At 50.2% G+C, this 17,023-nt stretch overlaps 4 protein-coding genes and 1 long non-coding RNA gene across 6 annotated transcripts; 2 read left to right on the top strand and 3 right to left on the bottom strand.

Annotated features, from left to right (window-relative positions):
• Window positions 1–97: 97 nt before the first annotated feature.
• Window positions 98–4,003, bottom strand: LOC118512844 (gamma-tubulin complex component 2 homolog). Of its 2 annotated transcripts, XM_036057905.1 has the most exons (7): window positions 3,785–3,998; window positions 3,555–3,704; window positions 1,417–3,484; window positions 1,205–1,348; window positions 697–789; window positions 262–413; window positions 98–185 (listed from the first exon to the last, which is right to left on the bottom strand). In XM_036057905.1, the coding sequence occupies exons 1-7, from the start codon at window positions 3,838–3,840 to the stop codon at window positions 143–145; spliced, it is 2,706 nt and encodes a 901-aa protein (XP_035913798.1). In that variant the 5' UTR covers window positions 3,841–3,998; the 3' UTR covers window positions 98–142. The 2 variants fall into 2 exon arrangements, with proteins under 2 accessions (XP_035913798.1, XP_035913799.1); XM_036057906.1 differs by lacking the exon at window positions 697–789 and having other exon boundaries at window positions 3,785–4,003.
• A 275-nt stretch (window positions 4,004–4,278) lies between these two features.
• On the top strand, window positions 4,279–7,134 carry LOC118512840 (aspartate--tRNA ligase, cytoplasmic). Its single transcript, XM_036057893.1, has 5 exons — window positions 4,279–4,475; window positions 4,977–5,116; window positions 5,237–5,981; window positions 6,049–6,283; window positions 6,368–7,134. Exons 2-5 carry the CDS (start codon window positions 5,012–5,014, stop codon window positions 6,912–6,914), a joined length of 1,632 nt encoding a protein of 543 aa, XP_035913786.1. The 5' UTR covers window positions 4,279–4,475; window positions 4,977–5,011; the 3' UTR covers window positions 6,915–7,134.
• A 207-nt stretch (window positions 7,135–7,341) lies between these two features.
• Window positions 7,342–14,072, top strand: LOC118512841 (WD repeat, SAM and U-box domain-containing protein 1-like). The gene is made up of 8 exons (XM_036057894.1): window positions 7,342–7,983; window positions 8,698–8,812; window positions 11,662–11,861; window positions 11,997–12,118; window positions 12,189–12,278; window positions 12,353–12,590; window positions 12,655–12,986; window positions 13,068–14,072. The coding sequence occupies exons 1-8, from the start codon at window positions 7,880–7,882 to the stop codon at window positions 13,241–13,243; spliced, it is 1,377 nt and encodes a 458-aa protein (XP_035913787.1). The 5' UTR covers window positions 7,342–7,879; the 3' UTR covers window positions 13,244–14,072.
• On the bottom strand, window positions 8,617–11,588 carry LOC118512839 (anaphase-promoting complex subunit 5). The gene has a single exon (XM_036057892.1). It carries the CDS (start codon window positions 11,083–11,085, stop codon window positions 8,833–8,835), a length of 2,253 nt encoding a protein of 750 aa, XP_035913785.1. The 5' UTR covers window positions 11,086–11,588; the 3' UTR covers window positions 8,617–8,832.
• Window positions 13,743–16,198, bottom strand: LOC118512842. Its single transcript, XR_004906356.1, has 2 exons — window positions 14,697–16,198; window positions 13,743–14,571 (listed from the first exon to the last, which is right to left on the bottom strand). It is a non-coding gene; the product is annotated as an uncharacterized LOC118512842 (long non-coding RNA).
• Between the last annotated feature and the right edge of the window lie 825 nt (window positions 16,199–17,023).

Below are 17,023 nucleotides of genomic sequence, written 5' to 3'. Positions count from 1 at the left end.
TGGAAAAGGGGTACAGAAAGGTGCAGATCCACTTAGAGCGCTTTTGGTTTTAGTAGTTAGGACGAGACAGAGAGCTTGGCAAGCAGGGGGTTTTTTGTTTGTAATGGTTCCTCCGCACAGGATGCACGCCACCTTTTCCACTTCAGCTTTCATTCGTTTCGCTATAGTACGAGTTGAAGTTGATTCTGTTGAACGAAGAAAGAGAGCAATAGCGGTTAGCTTCGAACACATTACAAAACAACATTTAAAAGCTACCCATACCTGTATATAAGATTGATAAACCGTTCCGAGGTGCTGAGCGTTGCAACGTCGGCAATTTTTCGCAGCAACATCATCAGCTGGTCGGTGAAATCGTGACGAAACTGTTCCACCCGCTCGGAAAACGTTTCCGTCGGTGCCATGGTGGTTGCGGCCTGTGTGGAAACAAAGCAAACAAACATTTGCCAATTAGTGCTTATGGGTTAGAGATGGGTTGGAAGCGGAATGATTGCCCTAAATCACTGGAGACGGGACAGTTTGGAAAAGCGATTTTGCTAGGCCCAAAAACCATCATTCAAAAATTCCTCTTTCCATTAGCCTGAACTGGTGTTGTTAGGAGCTTGCGTATGAGTTTCTGGTTCATGCCGGTTAGTTACTTGTTTCAACATTTGCTGCCGAATGGAATAGATTGCAAAAAGCTGGGCTGGTCAATTGTACCTGTTCGTAATCGGACTCGGAGGACAGTGAGCAGTCGTCACCGGTGGCGAGCATGCATGTTAGTTCTGCATCGACAAAATGGCGCTGTGATTCCTGTGTTTCATTAAATGATGTTGCAAATGAAATTGCAAACAATCGTATAACCATTTACAAAAAAAAAACACAAAACCATAAACAAGAAATCATAGGCCCCCATTGGGATGCAAAGAAAAATGTGTATAGAAAATCACCGAAAGTAGATCATTAATTATAAAAAAAAGTTAAAAAGGGCATAAAAAACCATCAAAAATGAATGTAAAACAGGCAAAATATATCAAAAAAACGAGATCATAAGAAGAGAGAGAGAGAGAGAGAGAGAGAGAGAGAGAAAGAGAAGAAAGAGATATTGAGAAAATGTTCTATCATTCCGTGTTGCTGAGAGTAGATTTTTCCATCGAAAAGCAGTTTTGATCCAGCTGAAAAGTTTCCCCTCTTTTAAAAGTGCAATTTGAACAATTTAAACGCTTACCGATAGAAAGTCACAAAATTTGATGCATATGTTGCACAGATTGATGATCGGCTTTAGCAGATCCGGCACGGTTAGCATGCAGTTCTTGAGACACTGGTCCAGAAAATCCTGATGATAGTTTAACACATCGTCGATATTTTTTACCTGCAAAAAAAGAAGGCGATCGAAAATGAGTCCCAGTGCCATTTCATCGAAACCCACCATTTACTCACCTGCTTCATGTTCTGATAGAAAATGTGCCAGTTCGGTTCGATCACCTCGATCATCATGTACGACTCGAAGCTCTGGATCGCGATCAGCATCTTCTGGCGCAGGGTAAACGCCGACCGGTACAGTTTGGCAGGGTTCGGTGCAAACTGGCGCGTCTCATTGTTTGCGATCCACACCCGGCAAAGGATGCGCTCCACGTACTTCAGATAGAACAGCTGGCGAAAGATCATCTGATACTTGGAAATGGTCCACAGGTTTAGCACGATCGAGACGGGCCACTGGGCTTTGTACGTGAAGGTAAAGCACTCGATACCCTTCAGCTGCGAGGTGTCGCTCAGTGTGTCCACAAACGCATCCTCGTTGTTGACAATTTTCGAAATTTGTGTCACAATGCCGTACGGTAACAGCATCGTCTTCAGATCCTCGTGATACTCGTCGTACTTGGCGGAAGAGAGCCCGAGCGTTACGTCCAGCAAGTTGGCCAACCGGATCGGATGCAGGGTGTCCACGTTTTTCCGCAAATCTTCCTCAACCGCATCCATAAACTCGGTAATGAAATCACCCTGCTGGAGCAGGAAGTAGCGCTTGACGGAGAGCAGCCGGCCCATCAGGTCGTACTTGTTCATGATGAGATTCAGCAGCGAGGAGGACGCAAAGTTGTACGCCTCCTCGATCTCGTCGATGTACGACTGGTCGAAGTGCTTGTACTCGAGCTGCTTGCCGGGCTGTGTGGCCGACGAGCCCTTGCTGTTGGCGGTGGCCGTGGAATGCATCGAATCGTTACCGTTCGCATTGCCGGGCTGAAAGTCGGCACCACCGCACACGCGCACCACATTCAGATACTTCCCGGTGCGGAGAATAATGTCCGCGTACTTGGACAAAAAGCACGGTACCTTCTCGTTCCGAATCTTGTACTGCTTCTCCCAGTAGTCGACCAGCTCGTTCTCCGTCAGCTCCATCGAGCTGTGGTCGATGAAGAACTCCTGCTGCGGATCATTGATAACGCCGCGGTAGATCCACAGCTGCAGCATTTCCAAGAACGGGACGGCGGCCGATTCGATCAGATGTACCAGCACCTTCTGCGCGTGGTTCGTCCCGCTCTTGGCCGTAATGCGATCGTGCAGCAACGAAAGCACCTGCCCGCCCCGACTATTGTTGCGCCAAATTTCCGACACCGTTGCCGCCAGCTCTTCCATCGTGGGAAAGACGGGCTTCAGGAACTGAATCAGCCGCTGCATGCTGAGACCCCGACGGCAGCGCAAATCATCCAGCTGCGCAATCGACAGATAGTAATCCGTCATGATCGTTTTCAGCACCGACCGGAGGGCTTGCAGCACAACGCCACCTTCCTGAATGCTTGAACCCTCGATAAAGGACTGCACGCAGGAGTAGTGGGCTGCCAGCGGCAACACTTCTACCACCATGTCGCGACACGAGTCGGTCAGCTGGTTCGATAGCTGAAACTCAACCGATAACGATCCGTCCGGGTCGCCGGTGGAGGAACTTTTCTTCGGCATTATAAGCGTTCCCTTTACGCCGATCAAACAGTTCAGCACCTCCTTCAGCACGATCGGTTCCTGCGAGGCTACCGGGATGGCCGCCACGTTCGCTTTGCTTTGCAGCGGATACAGCTCGTCGTAGTTGAAGTTCCACGCCACAATCGGTGGTTTACGGTGCGAAAACTCGAACCCCGGTCGACTGAGCGACGGATAGTTGTGGTGGTGATGGGCCGCGGTGATGCTGCCCGGCGGAAGCGAAGCGGACGACGACAAACGGTTGATGGCGGCACCGGACGTAGCCTGGACGAGCTTTTCCTTAATCTCCTGCACATTTTCCGGCGTTACCTGTTCCGGTACGATGCGGGTCGAAGAGAGGGGTGGACTTTCGAACAACGATACACGCTTGTGGACTGGTTCCGTGTTACCGTGGGCCGGAACTGACACTTCCGGTTTGGTCGATGGTTCTTGCTGTTGCTGGGTAGCGGCGGCCTCCACCTTTTCAGCACGTACAGCTTTCAGATCGTTTGAAAAACGGTTCAGCACCTTCACCAGGGTGGGATAGGACTCTTTTCTACAAATGGGAAACCGATCAGCGGGTAGGGAACAGTCTGCTTAAGCTACCCGGCGAACCACACACTTACCCAGCAGCAGATGCGTACATCTCCACGTACTTGTGCCCGTTGGGAATGGTTTTGAATAGTTGCGCCAACAGGGTCGCAAGCCACTTGCTGCTGTATTTGCCATCGCGGTTATGAAATATGGTCACTATATTCTCGGCCGTGTAGGTGCAACTAAAAGAAGGGCGAAAAAATCCAGATTATTACACACTTTTCAGCATTCGGATCGAGGTACACTCGGTAGCAACGCCTACCCAGACTTTGTGACCAGTTCCGCGAGGACTTTCTTTGCAACGATTTCTGTAGCCATCGCAACACATGTGCACACGAACGGGGCTGTGGTCCGGAAGCCTGAGGTCGGTGTTTTAGGGGGACGTAATGCACGGCAACAAACAGAAAATCCAGCCAGCCAGCCAGCCGCAGAATTCACTCGCAACAGTCAAGGCGCACAAACAACCAAAGCGAGTATAAACAAAGTGTTTATATAGGAGGTGTTATCATGACATTTGACATATTGTCATTTCAAATTCAAATTTGACAACTGCAGGGGATGTTTTGCGAACAATTATCACACACACAGGGATAAATTATTTCCAACACATGAAATTAAACAGTACAATTTATATGGATGTATTTCAAGAAACAAAAATTAATTATTGTACAGCTTTTTTTCTCACGACTTTTGAAGCAACCCTGACAAATGACAGTTCCGATCCCACCTCCACACACACTGCCCTCTCCTCACTCGATGAAGCACTCCCGTTCCACGAACGAAACAAACGTCAAACGACGTGGTGGTGTGCTGCCGTGCTCCTGAACTTGATGCAATTTTTCATTCACCTGCGCTCTAACATCGGAGATGCGCCCAGCTTGTGGCCAGATTCAATAAAAGTGATCTTTAAACGTTTTGTTTATTAAGCTAGTGCTCCGGTTGTTGGGAAGCTGGTAAGTACGATCAATCGAGTGGAAGAAAAAATCGCCCACCTATTGTGTTTGTGAGCGCTATTCTAGTCCACGCGGCCGTGCAGTAGTTGCGTAGGAAACCGGGTAACTTTTTTTCGTCTCGGAAAGCCGCTAGTTTCCAGCTTGAAGAACCCGAAAAAGTGATAAGCTTGAGTGAACTCGTGGCCCGGTATGGTGCGATAAGCGGGCATAACGGGAGATTGTTTTCTTTTTCAAATGCACCGCATCATAAAACTTGTACTTCCCTCCTCCCACTTGTGGTGGAGAACGGATAGGAAATTGCGTGTATTATTATGCAAGCCTAGATTTAGATCCATTCGACTACTTCCTGGTTAGCATCGCCACTACTGACGCATAGCCGTGTTCTATTCGCGTACTTCCTCTAATTGAATGTGTGCACTCAACTCTCTTTTTGGCATCATCGTGATCCCCGCCCGGGCTGCGCATGTATTTATTTATGATCATCGCCTCCGTTGTTATTAGACTGGTAACGTACGTACCTGTGAGCAGAAGCTACAATGGTTACTGAGACGATTAAGGAAGAGCCGGTCGGTACCGGTGCGGAAGAATCTTCGAAGAAGGCCGCAAAAAAGGCAGCAAAGGATGCGGTGAAAGCGGCCAAGGTAAGTGTTTGTTTTGAACCGGTGCCACCGGAACATGATGCAAGCATTGCATCACGGCACTGGAGAGCCGATAACAGCGAGTGCGCATGTAATAATATTTTTCCTTTTTTTCTATGGTAGAAAGCTGAACATAAGGCCGCCGCGGCTGCAGCGGCTGGGGCAGGAGGGGCAGGAAATGACGACACCGGTGCAGACGGCGTTGACCAATCGGAGGGCCGCTACGGAACGATGAAGATGATCCAGAGTGCCGAAAAGCACGGCGAACGAGTGTTTGTGAAGGTGTCCGATCTGTCCCACTGCCAGAAGGATGCCCAGGTGTGGGTACGGGGCCGTGTGCACACATCCCGCTGCAAGGGTAAACAGTGCTTCCTGGTGCTGCGCCAGCAGAGCAGTACCGTGCAGTGTTTGCTAGCCGTAAACGAACACATCTCGAAGCAGATGGTGAAATTTTCCGGCAGCATACCGCGCGAAAGCATCATCGATCTGAAGGCGAAGGTAGTGCCGGTTGAGCAGCGTATCGAATCCTGCACGGAGCAGACGCTCGAGCTGCACGTTCTGGAGCTGTTTTTGCTATCGGCCGCAAAGGCGCAGCTTCCGCTACAGATTGAGGATGCGTCGAGGCCGGAAAAATCCGACGATCCGGAAGCGCTCAAGATTCGCGTCAATCAGGACACCCGACTGGACAACCGTGTGCTCGATCTGCGTACGCCGGCCAACCAGGCCATCTTTCGGCTGGAAGCGGGTGTGTGTAAGCTTTTCCGCGACGTGCTTACCGCGCAAGGGTTCACGGAAATACACACGCCGAAAATTATTTCCGCGGCCAGTGAAGGCGGTGCGAACGTGTTTACGGTGAGCTATTTTAAAGGTAAATATTGGGTGGGCAGCGATGGTTAATGCGAATGGAGCGGTAATATTGTATTTTCCATCTACAGATTCCGCCTACTTGGCACAGTCACCCCAGCTGTACAAGCAGATGGCCATTGCGGCCGACTTCGACAAGGTGTTTACGGTGGGTGCCGTCTTCCGGGCGGAAGATTCCAACACTCACCGGCACTTGACGGAGTTTGTGGGGTTGGATTTGGAGATGGCGTTCAAGTATCACTATCATGAAGTGCTCGATACGATAGGCAACACGTTCACGGAAATGTTTAAAGGACTGCGCGACAAGTACGCTTAAAAACGGCCCTCACCAGCGCTTTATGGACGGGTTTCGCTAATCGATCATTTCTCTCCTCTTTTGCCCCCACCCAGCTATGCGAAGGAAATTGCAGCCGTCGGGCAACAGTATAATGTGGAACCGTTCAAGTTCCTCGAGCCACCGCTCAAGCTCGAGTTTGCCCAAGCCGTCGCAATGCTGCGCGAGGCCGGTGTGCAGATGGACGATGAGGAAGATCTATCGACGCCAAGCGAAAAGCTGCTTGGCCGGCTGGTAAAGGCAAAGTACGATACCGACTTCTACATCCTGGACAAGTTCCCGCTGGCCGTCCGCCCGTTCTACACGATGCCTGACCCAGCGAACGCGAAGTACTCCAACTCGTACGATATGTTTATGCGCGGGGAGGAAATTCTTTCCGGCGCACAGCGAATACACGATCCCGAGTATCTGATCGAGCGGGCCAAACTGCACGGTATCGACCTGTCGAAGATTGCCGCGTACATCGATGCATTCCGGTACGGTTGTCCACCGCACGCCGGTGGTGGTATCGGTATGGAGCGTGTCGTGATGCTTTACCTCGGACTGGACAATATTCGCAAAACGTCCATGTTCCCGCGTGACCCGAAACGATTAACGCCTTAGGTTGGGCCGGCTGGCCGTCTGTCTGTCCGTTCCGTGCGAAGAGAAACAAGCGCACAAACAGAAACTGGAACGCGTTTGCCCGCTACTTAAAGAAGAAAAAGACACACGCGCTGGATAATAATGCAAAACGACTGATTGGATTTGGAGATTGGCCGGAAAGAAAACGATGCACGAAAAATAATAATTTGGGAATAAAAAGGGAGATAAAAACATCCAAGTAGGACGCGGTTTGTGTGACGGCAGCCACTCAGCATTGCAAAACAATCCGAAAGCACAGCGCATGCTTTGTTTGGGAAGTGCAATCATCCTCATTTACTAACACACACTACCCACACACACACGTGCTGCTGACCAGTGTTAGTGCGTAACACAAGGATGCGCATTTACACAACGAAGCTTTTGAGAACGATTAAAGGACGCCCAAACAACAGGTGCCCATCACAACACCCGTGTCTCTCCGGTGGTACACACTGCTGTACGGGCCATTACATTACATTACACAAGTGTGGGTAAGCGTGTGCAGTGAATCGCACCACGATGATTAACACGCCATCACACACTGATGCAAAACCCCCGCCGCGTGTGTGATAAGGCCGGAGCCAGCGCGACAACCGAAGGGAGTGGCGAATAGGGGTGGTTCTTAATCAAAACAAAACCTGCTGGCAGGATAGGATGCACCGAAGAATCGTCCTCGTAGCATAACCGGTTGCGTGCTCGTGCTAGCCGGATGTTCCGGAACAGGTCATTGGTGCTTTCCCTTTAAAGAGTGTTAGAAAGCAGCTTATACTACAATAGTGTTTTGTGTTGTTCTGGTATTGTAAATGTGATGCGATAAGATAGGACAAACACCACCGAGTGAACCAAGACCGGTGGATGATAACTTGTCTACGGGGTTGGCATCTAAAATCCCACAGGAAAACGTAAGACAATTTAGAGCCCGCTGTTCCCGCTGTTGCTGTGTTATCATGAGTGCTGCAAAGACGACCATTCTTCAAAAATTAACTGCTCACACGAGCGATGTGACGTCGCTGGATTTTTACGGAAATGCGCTGCTGGTGACAGGGTCAAGGTAAGACACACCGCCGCACCCGGATCGATCATTGTGCATTAGAGAGTGCAATTATTTTTAACCCGTTCCCCATTCGAATGGGGATGCTCGAAAGCAATGCACACACACAAACATATATTTGCATATGAATGATGCTCCTGCGAGGATCGATCGAGCTTCTCAGCCGCTGTTGGTTTAATTATTCATCATTAGCTTTTCCAGCGCCTTCAATCGATAGTGTTGCCATTTTCCCGCCACTGGACTGGGAAATGTGTCAATGAGTGTATTGGACGGAGAGGGAGAGGTTGCTTTTTAATTAATATCTGCACGGCAAGTGTGATATTCTTTCTTTTAAGGATTGATTCACTAATTAGTTGTTGACACAGTTGTTGTGCCTCGAGATGATCGATCTTGATCCGAACGAAAAAAGGAAAACGAAAACAATTCCATTAAATCGGTTCCGAATGTTCGGTACATGGACGACACCCCTTTACCGGTGCTAAATTATAGATCAGTTGCATGTACATTACATTCATTAGCACCGATGTTTCGTTCGATGCGATTGTCATCACCGTATGTGTGTGTGTGTGTGTGTGCCTGTCCCACAGGTGTTTCCCTTTTTTATATGGAATAATTTCCCGGGGGCAAGTTTTCTCATGACTAATGGATTTCATTTATTTTACGCCCTTCTTTTCCTCACCTTCTCTCTCTCTCTCTCTCTCTCTCTCATCATAGTGACAAAACGGTGCGCGTGTGGCGTTGGGCGGCTGGCAATGGTTTCCAGGAGGAACCATTCTCGCCCCTGCTGGGCCATCGGTACGGGGTGACGAGTGTGCGCGTGTCGCCGAAGGTAATTGTCCAATCGCCCCACTATAGAAACACATTCAGATACTGGCGTTCGGTGGGATACTGTTCCTCCAGCAACCGATAGCGGTACGAGTAACGGTTGCGGTCCTCGTGCGATCCTAGCTCGTGGTACGTTTTTGCCAGATAAACGTACACATCCTTCGCCTTGCTGTAGCATTCCAGCTTTTCAAACATTTCGATCGCTTCCTCGAACGTTGCCAGCAGGGTAGTGAGCTGCTGCAATCGCTTGCTGGCCGGCGAATGTTGCTCCATCTCGACCAGTATGCGGGCGAACAGAAACAGTGCCCTTGCTCGGTCGTAAATTGGCCCGTTCGCAAGGATGGTTTCGAGACCGGCTTTGAGCGATACCGACGCTTGTCTTGGGGCATGTAAGTGCACCAACAGCAGGTACGCGAAATGCATATTCACCAACGCTTCCTCGTACTGGAGGTGATACTTTTGGGCGTACAGGAGTGCGTTGTTTAGCAGGTGGAATGCCTTCGTGTGGCCACAGTGAAGGTACACGTTGGCGGAGAGAATCATCGCACGGATGCGCGTCAGCGGTTCGAGCTGTTCATTCTGCGTGAGACGTGCCAGAAAGTTTTCTGCCGTACTGAAGTCTTGCTTCGCCAGTGCGATGTGAGCGAAAAGCAGCATGGAGAGGTTGGGATCGTACGTGTGCAGGTACTGACATTCGGCGGTTGCTTCCACCCAACGGCCACGGTAGACGGCCCGCAGCACGGTGACGTAGTGGTTGGCAAGGTGCCAATCGCGGGACTGTGGATAGCGTGGGAAGCGTTGCTTGGTGTGCTGCAGGACGACCAGCGCGTGCCCGAACTCGCCCAGATGGGCAAGGCGTACGACCAGCGAACAAAGCACCTGGCAGATGCCATTTCCGTTGTACGTTTTACCGAGCGATTTGAGATCGACGTTGAGCAGCAGCTGAGCACATAAGGAGGCCTGCTCGTGCTTGCCGTACACGGTCCAGAGAGCGGTCCGTTCGGCAATCCCAGTCGCGACCAGATCCATCATCGATCGCTGACAGTTGAGCAGATCGTTTACCATTAGCAGCCCGAACAGTTTCGACGGTGATTCGCCCGTTATAGATCCGTGCCGCAGATGGGACAGTATGCGGAGCGAAGTGGCGTGAAACAGACTTCCGCTCGTGTTTTTGTCCGGCAGTGGCATGCTGTGTCCTTCGAGGTGGGACAGCCAAGCGTGCGCTAGCTGCAGGCACGTGGTGTCACCATTTTCCTGCGCAAGCATTATGCATTCCCGCAGGCAAGTTCGGGCCAACTTTGGCTGCCCGAACTCTGCGTGCAGAATGGCGAGATTCAGGCTCGAGTACTGGTACTCTTTACTTTCCGGGGTAGCGGTCGATGCGGGCGGGGGCGCACCGGCCGACGGATTCCGATCGAACACCCGCTGTAGCGCGTGCACCGCTCCGAAAAATTCGCGCACACGCAGATAGTTCATGTAGGTGAGAAAGTACGCCTGCGAACAGTGTGGCCGGTCGTGAATAATTTCATTCAGCCGCTTCTGTAGCTCCCTCGGTGGGAGTGCTTTCGCTTCGTTCTCCTTCAGCAGGGCGCTCTGCTGCGCAATAAACAGTTCCGACTGTTTGACGGACCATTTGGCGGAAAGCTGCCCATGGTCCGATGGTTCGATCGGGGTGTACTGGTTCTGCGTTTGCTTCAGGCTGTCACAATCGTAGCTGGCATCCGGGCACGGATCGAGCCGGATGGCGTGCATACCCTTATCGTAGTAGGCGATGGTCGCGAGATACAGATCCTTCATCTCGTGAAAGCTCATGCGGTCCATCGTGACGAACACTTTGCGCAGGTACAGCCCCACGATGCCGATCTGGAAGCTGGCCGTATTGTCCACAATCAGCTTATCGATTTCATTGTACAGATCGAACATTACATCGATGCCGACCGTTTTCAGTAGCTTCATCAGCTTTTTGAACTCTTCCAAATGCACCGGGTGTACGCCGTACACCGGGGATAGCAGCAGCCCGTACAGATCCTTGTACGGTAGGTCGGGGTACTGGATGAGCTTCAGCAGCAGCAGGCAGAAGCGCTTCCTATCGCCGGCTTTCACCTCGATTTGGTGCGGTTGCTCGCGGGTAGCTCCTTCGGCGACCGTTTTCTTGAGCCGCAGATACTCCTGGATGAGAAACACGACGATCATTTTGTGGGGCGTTAGCACATCCATCTTGCCGGCCGTTTGGTTCGGCAGCCAGAAGCACACGTTGTCCGAGTCCTTTTTGCTCATGATGATGCTGGTGACCGGGAGGTGGCATAAACAGTGATTTCACGGGTAGTAAACACTTGGTTTGAAGTGATTTGTACCGCACGATGGAGGCGGTGTGTGTCCAATGTTTAAGGCCGGGGAGTCGGCTTTTGGAAGGACACGAAACAATAGCAAAACACTAGCCCACTAGTCCCGGTAAAATGCTCTGCGGCGTTGTAGAAACCGCGGTGTTTGTTTTGAACGAGTGTTGTGACGTTTGGCGAGATGGCTCGTTGCGTTTGTTGACAGCTGGTCAGGGGTGAGCAACCAGTGTTAGCGGAGAGGGATTTTTTGAAAGTTTTTAGCAGCTTTACAACAGCAAAAATGCAGCTTTTGTAACAAAAATTTGAATAATTCGTGAGTGAATGCACTTAAATATGTATTTTTTGCGAAATTTAGTTCTGAGGATTGTCAAAAAATTACATCGATTAGTAGCTGTCAAATTTGACGTTTGATTTGGCGGCAAACAAACATCCGCGCTGTGTTTGATTGAATTTGAATTTCGTACAATGCAAACGAGTAGTTTAGCAAATTTTTATTATCAAAATATCTTCCCAGGGAGCTGTACTAGCATCCGCTTCCGTGGATGGCACAGTCATACTGTGGAACCTGAGCAACGGGGAAATTGCAAATGTGATCAACCAAGAGGGTGGTGAAGCGATTCGTGCTTGCATTTTCAGTCCCAACGGTTCGACCATCGTCAGCTCCGACGATAACGGTGCGGTTTGCATCTGGGGACAGGACAAAAGCCTAAAGTGGTATGTTTTGGTAAACTGTTTTTATGACTATGACTCACATGACCCCAAGAGAGGTGCGAAGGAGGTCTCTAAGACCCAAAGCCTCTATAAATAAACGAAAAAACGAATGACCTCGTGGATTTGCCCCTTTCACAGCCATGTAAAAGTCCACGATGAGGCCGTACATACGATCGCTTTTTCTAGCGACTCGGACATTCTACTGACGGCATGCACGCTGGGCAATGTGAGGCTGTACGCGGTGGAGAATGATTTCGCTGGTAAGTAAGTTGGTTAAGAAAAGTACTCTAATGCTTGTAATTATAATTCAAACGTTTGTCTGTTTTGAAGGTGATCTCTCGTCTGCGGACTGCTCGATCGATGCCGCCCATGATATGGGAGTTCTTTCGGCGGACTTTTGCAAAATTGCTCACACCGACCGTAAGATACATTTGTGCTAGGGTCGGTTTACCCACGATAATCTTTCAACTGAATCCCACTATCCTTCCAATCAGCAACGGATAAATGTTCACTCATCTACACCGTTGCAACGTGCGGCACTGATCATTACATCAAAATCTGGAGGATCTTCTTCATGCCAAATAACATCGACCGAAGCCGCCGGTCGCGGCTCATCCCGACCACGCCCCAGGAACACTTTGCCGGCCAGTCGACCATCTACAGCACCGAGGTCATGAATGCTAGCTGCGTGCAAACGATATCGGCCCACGGTAGCTCGGTAACCTGTGTACGGTAGGACGAGATGAAGCGCCATCATCCTTACCCTGTTCTAGCTGAGCTGTATGAAATTTTGCAGGTTTAATCCAACTGGCACGCTGCTGTTCTCGTGCAGCCTCGACAAAACGATAAAAATCTGGAACCAGCAGGGCACGTGCCTGAAGACGCTGTCCGAACATTCGCGGTACGTGAACTGTTTGGCCATCAACAGCGACTCGTCGGTGATTGCGTCCGGTTCGAACGATCGGACCGTGGTGGTGTGGGATCTAACGAGCAGGTTAAGTTTAAGCTCGCACATTACCGGTGTACGATCGTTGCTGTTTTCGCTTGCCGTCAAGACGGCCGACATTCCGCTAGAGTTTATCTGTCCGATCACGCATGAGCTGATGAAGGATCCGGTGTACGCGGAAGGTAATGCGGATTAAGAAAAGCATATGGCATGAAGGTTTTTTTTCTATGGTATTTATTCTTTAAAATCATAACTCCTTCCAGATGGTTTCACGTACGAACGATCCGCAATCAAGGAATGGTTTGGCCGGGAGAAAGCCGTCTCACCGATGACCAACCTGGAACTGACCACGGACGAGCTGGTAGAGAATGGGAAGCTTAAGCAGCAGATCGAGGACTACATGCGATCGCTCGACACGGATGTGGGAGACGCAAACTGATCGCACATTCCGGCCGAGGCCCACCCGCAGCCTGCCAACCCTTCAGTGCCTTTCCCCGTTTACATGCTGCTAACAATATCCTTGGAAAAGTTACTTCAGATGTTTTCTTTTCCACCTGTTTTTTTTTCTATCTCCCTTTTTATCGCCATTATCTCTGTACCACAGCATTGCGCTGGTGTACAGCAAATCGATAGCTGCAGTGGTGTTGTCATAGGGCCCCCCGCCTTTTTGCTACAGGTGCCGCGATGTGCGATAAGATGTGATAGAGGAGCGCGCTCGATGTTATTGCGCCACGTAACAACATCTCCAACACGTACGCACGCGAACACACTCGAACTCCTGGGCATCAAACACGCATCTGCTAGAGCGAGCAGGAGGGGTGCATTGGATTGGTTCCGTCTATTGGCGACGTGCTAAATCATTGTACCTGTACCTCGAGTCTCGGTGTATTAGAAAACAACTGCACACACTCCGATAAGAGCCCCCGCACCATTTTGCGTTTTTTTTTGTAGAGAGAAAAACCCTCTTTTTCTTCTTTTTCTTTGTTCCCGAATGGCCCCGTCCGACCGATGCCGTACATTGTAATACTGTTAACTATGCAGCCGCACTACCGCTTGTGGTGTGTTGAAATCGAAACGATCTTTTAAGTGCCTCAGTCAAACAGTTCTTGTTAGCCGGGAACAGTGAATAAAAGTATCATATGGTTAAAAATGTGACGGAGCTGCCCCGGTAATCAAGTCGCGTTAATGATGCTCTGGAGGATGTTACACTCTGCAACACGTGCACGAGGGCTGTTTTGTTCGTGAAATAAAATGAAGGTCATCAAGCATTCGGGGGCGGGTGTTTTGTACTTAGCCTAATACCACACCTCAACTTCAACTTAATACACTGGTCCCGGCTTCAGCCCGGATTTGCACTCGGGAACGCTGGACCTGCTTCCGTTCGATCGGGTGTCACATGGGGCTAGTTCATGACGCAATACCGCACGCCAACACTCGTTGAATATCGAATTGTACATAAAGAGAGCAATTCCATGACAGTGAATTATATCCCTACTGTCGACGGATAGCTCTCTTTATTTTCATATTCGATTATGAGCTGGTCGCTAATCGGCGCAGCTGCGGAAGCATCACCACCACCGTGCCACCATCGGGATGACACAGAGCGAACGCTAGGGTTGTTAAAATTGCGCAGAAAAACTTCCAGCGATCGCTCCTTACGTCATCGGAGCGGCGATTGGTGGGTAGACACACTGCTCGGGTTGTACCTTCGGACAGGTATTCCAATGCGTCAACCCGAGCCTACCGATCTCGTATGTGCCACCATAGCTGTTGACACAAACAATCGAACGGTGCTCTAAGTTCCCTCTAACGGTCGGCCACGGACGGCCACGCTGTGCCGTCTAGAGAAACCTCTTTCCGTAGTCCATCGCTTTTGCTGGTCCAATATTTACCTAACGAAACAAAACAGAACCGCTGTGTGGTGGAGGCTGCCACACGGCAGCCTCTTCTTCGGGGCAGCGATCTTGAAGTCTCCGAAAACTGTACACAACCACGAGCGAGCGATGATGTTGACGAATGCCGCCCAATGCCGTGGTCCGACCCTTCCAGCAGCAGTTGAAGTTGCGCTCTGATCCTGCCACCGTACCTGCACCACGAACGGTAACGATTCTCCGGCCCCGGTGTGACTGCGACCACGTTTCGACACGAAATGAGCTGACGTGCCGGTGCGATAGCTTCCTATAGCCTTCCGTCGTCTAGCCGTACGGTGGAACCACTTGCTGTGTGCCCTCGCCACTTGTTGCCGCCCTCAAACCCTTGTTGTTGCTCTATGTTTCCATGTGCTACACGGGAAAGGATGTATCACAGACGAGGGGCCTGCGTACTGTGGCGGCGGTGACGCGGTAAGAGCAAATATGTGATAATTGATAAGATATCGTTCCATGCGGCACTTATACTGCCACACAGTACACACTTTCTTCACTAAACGCTGTGTCTCGTTCGCACTGCTGACGCACCTGTTGTTCTAGCGCGATGCCTAGCTATAGCCTTCCTACCTTGCCAGGTTTGCCCAAACAAGGTGAAGCTGTGTGATCTGACGATAGGTTTCGCCGGCTCGTATGGCACACAACTACGTGGAAGTGGGTGGAGGAACGCCAAGAGCGAACCAACACCTAAACGGCCCTGCAGTAACCGATCTCGAAGATCTCGGGTCTGAAATAGGGGGAAGAAAATGGCGTTATCTATGCAAATACACATGCAGCTAGTGGATCGTTTTATTGGGTGTTGGAGCCTTTCCCCGGGTAAGCTGTGGAATGGGATCAAATTCAGAGAAGAAGATAAAGATGGGCCATGGTTGCAACAAATTGTACAATTTTTTGGATTGAACGACGTTTTTTGCTAAAGGTGATCCAGGTGATCTTCCCTTTCGAGTTAGTGACTAGTAGCTCTAAGGCAATTATTTGAAATCTCCTCCAAAGATGAAATCCCATCCGTTTCTACCGTTGTAGTTGTAAGCTGATGGTCATGTTTTTACGGAATATTCACAAAAACATATTTAAAGTGCGTTAAGTTACCATTACTTAAGTAGTAGAACCGCATGTGTTAGTGATTTCTCGCTTGCGATGACTCTCCTCAGTCTTCACTCATCTTCACACCTTTTGGCCGACCGTCTTTTGTTCTTCGCTTATGTATTATGTTTGCGTGTTCGCTCCGAAGGCATCCGAACAAAGTTTTTTGGTGACATAAAACCAGACATGATCAACGGTAGGATGAAGAGCAAAGTACCACCAAAAACACGGCCCCCGAAAGCGAAATATTGATTTTTTGGACAAAACAAACAAAGTGATCGTATTAAGCGATCGGGGATGATGCTGATGCCTGCTGATGCTGCTGTTGGCGGTGAACAGGACATTACTTCGGCCGCGATGGATGCTGTGTCAGAGCAGGGGAATGGTCACGATGGGGGGGGGGGGGGGGATAGGGCGACACTCGTGTGGGACACTCACAAGTCACCGTTGAGTTTCTTCACTCTGTTCCTCCGCGCTTGTGGACCTATCGGTACGGAGCGGTTGTGTAGGGTCACTGTTTGTCTAATATGTTAACACGCTTTGCTTAATGTGTGCCGGAATCATCTCCCTTTCTAGCCCCCACCCAAACGAAACGAGTATCGCCGTCACCTGTCACCGAGGCGGTGGTGTCTGGTGAAAAATGGTGAACGTCCGCCATTACCGCTGCACAGTAAGGCTCGTACTTTTGTTTGTGTTAACTTTATTTGTGTGATCGCACTCTGTGTAGAGTCGGTATGATAAATCATGACCCCAAGCCTTGCGGTGGACATGTGGAATAATATCATTTTAATTCCACCGTACTATGGCTGTGGCAGGCACGCGGACTGGCCGCGGTCGCACATGATCGCACCATTATCACCCAGCAGCCTGCCACAGCCTCGGTTGGATCGGTGGTTGGTGTTGGTGTTTGCTGTTCTACTTTGCCGTGGCAATCTAATTTCGTGCACCGCGTGTCTATGAAGATATACCCGCTACCAGCGCTGGCAGCTTCCGGTGCTTTTCAGAACACGGGCCGTAGCAAACTGAACTGAACAACGTACCGCAATTGTGTCGTCTGCCTGTCGAAAAGCAGGTCGACTGGTGGTGGTGGTGGTGGTGGCGGCGCCTGTCTTCTCGGGTGATGAGTAATAGACATTCTTACGAAACCACTACTACAAGGCTTCGTCCGGAGCCTTGAGAATTGATCGATTGCCGTTAGTAGAGTAGTGTTT

This window comes from Anopheles stephensi, chromosome 3 (assembly GCF_013141755.1).
Source record: "Anopheles stephensi strain Indian chromosome 3, UCI_ANSTEP_V1.0, whole genome shotgun sequence".
NCBI lineage: Eukaryota > Metazoa > Arthropoda > Insecta > Diptera > Culicidae > Anopheles > Anopheles stephensi.
The sequence above is the reverse complement of the archived record's forward strand: the minus strand, read 5'-3'. Positions and strand labels throughout refer to the sequence as shown.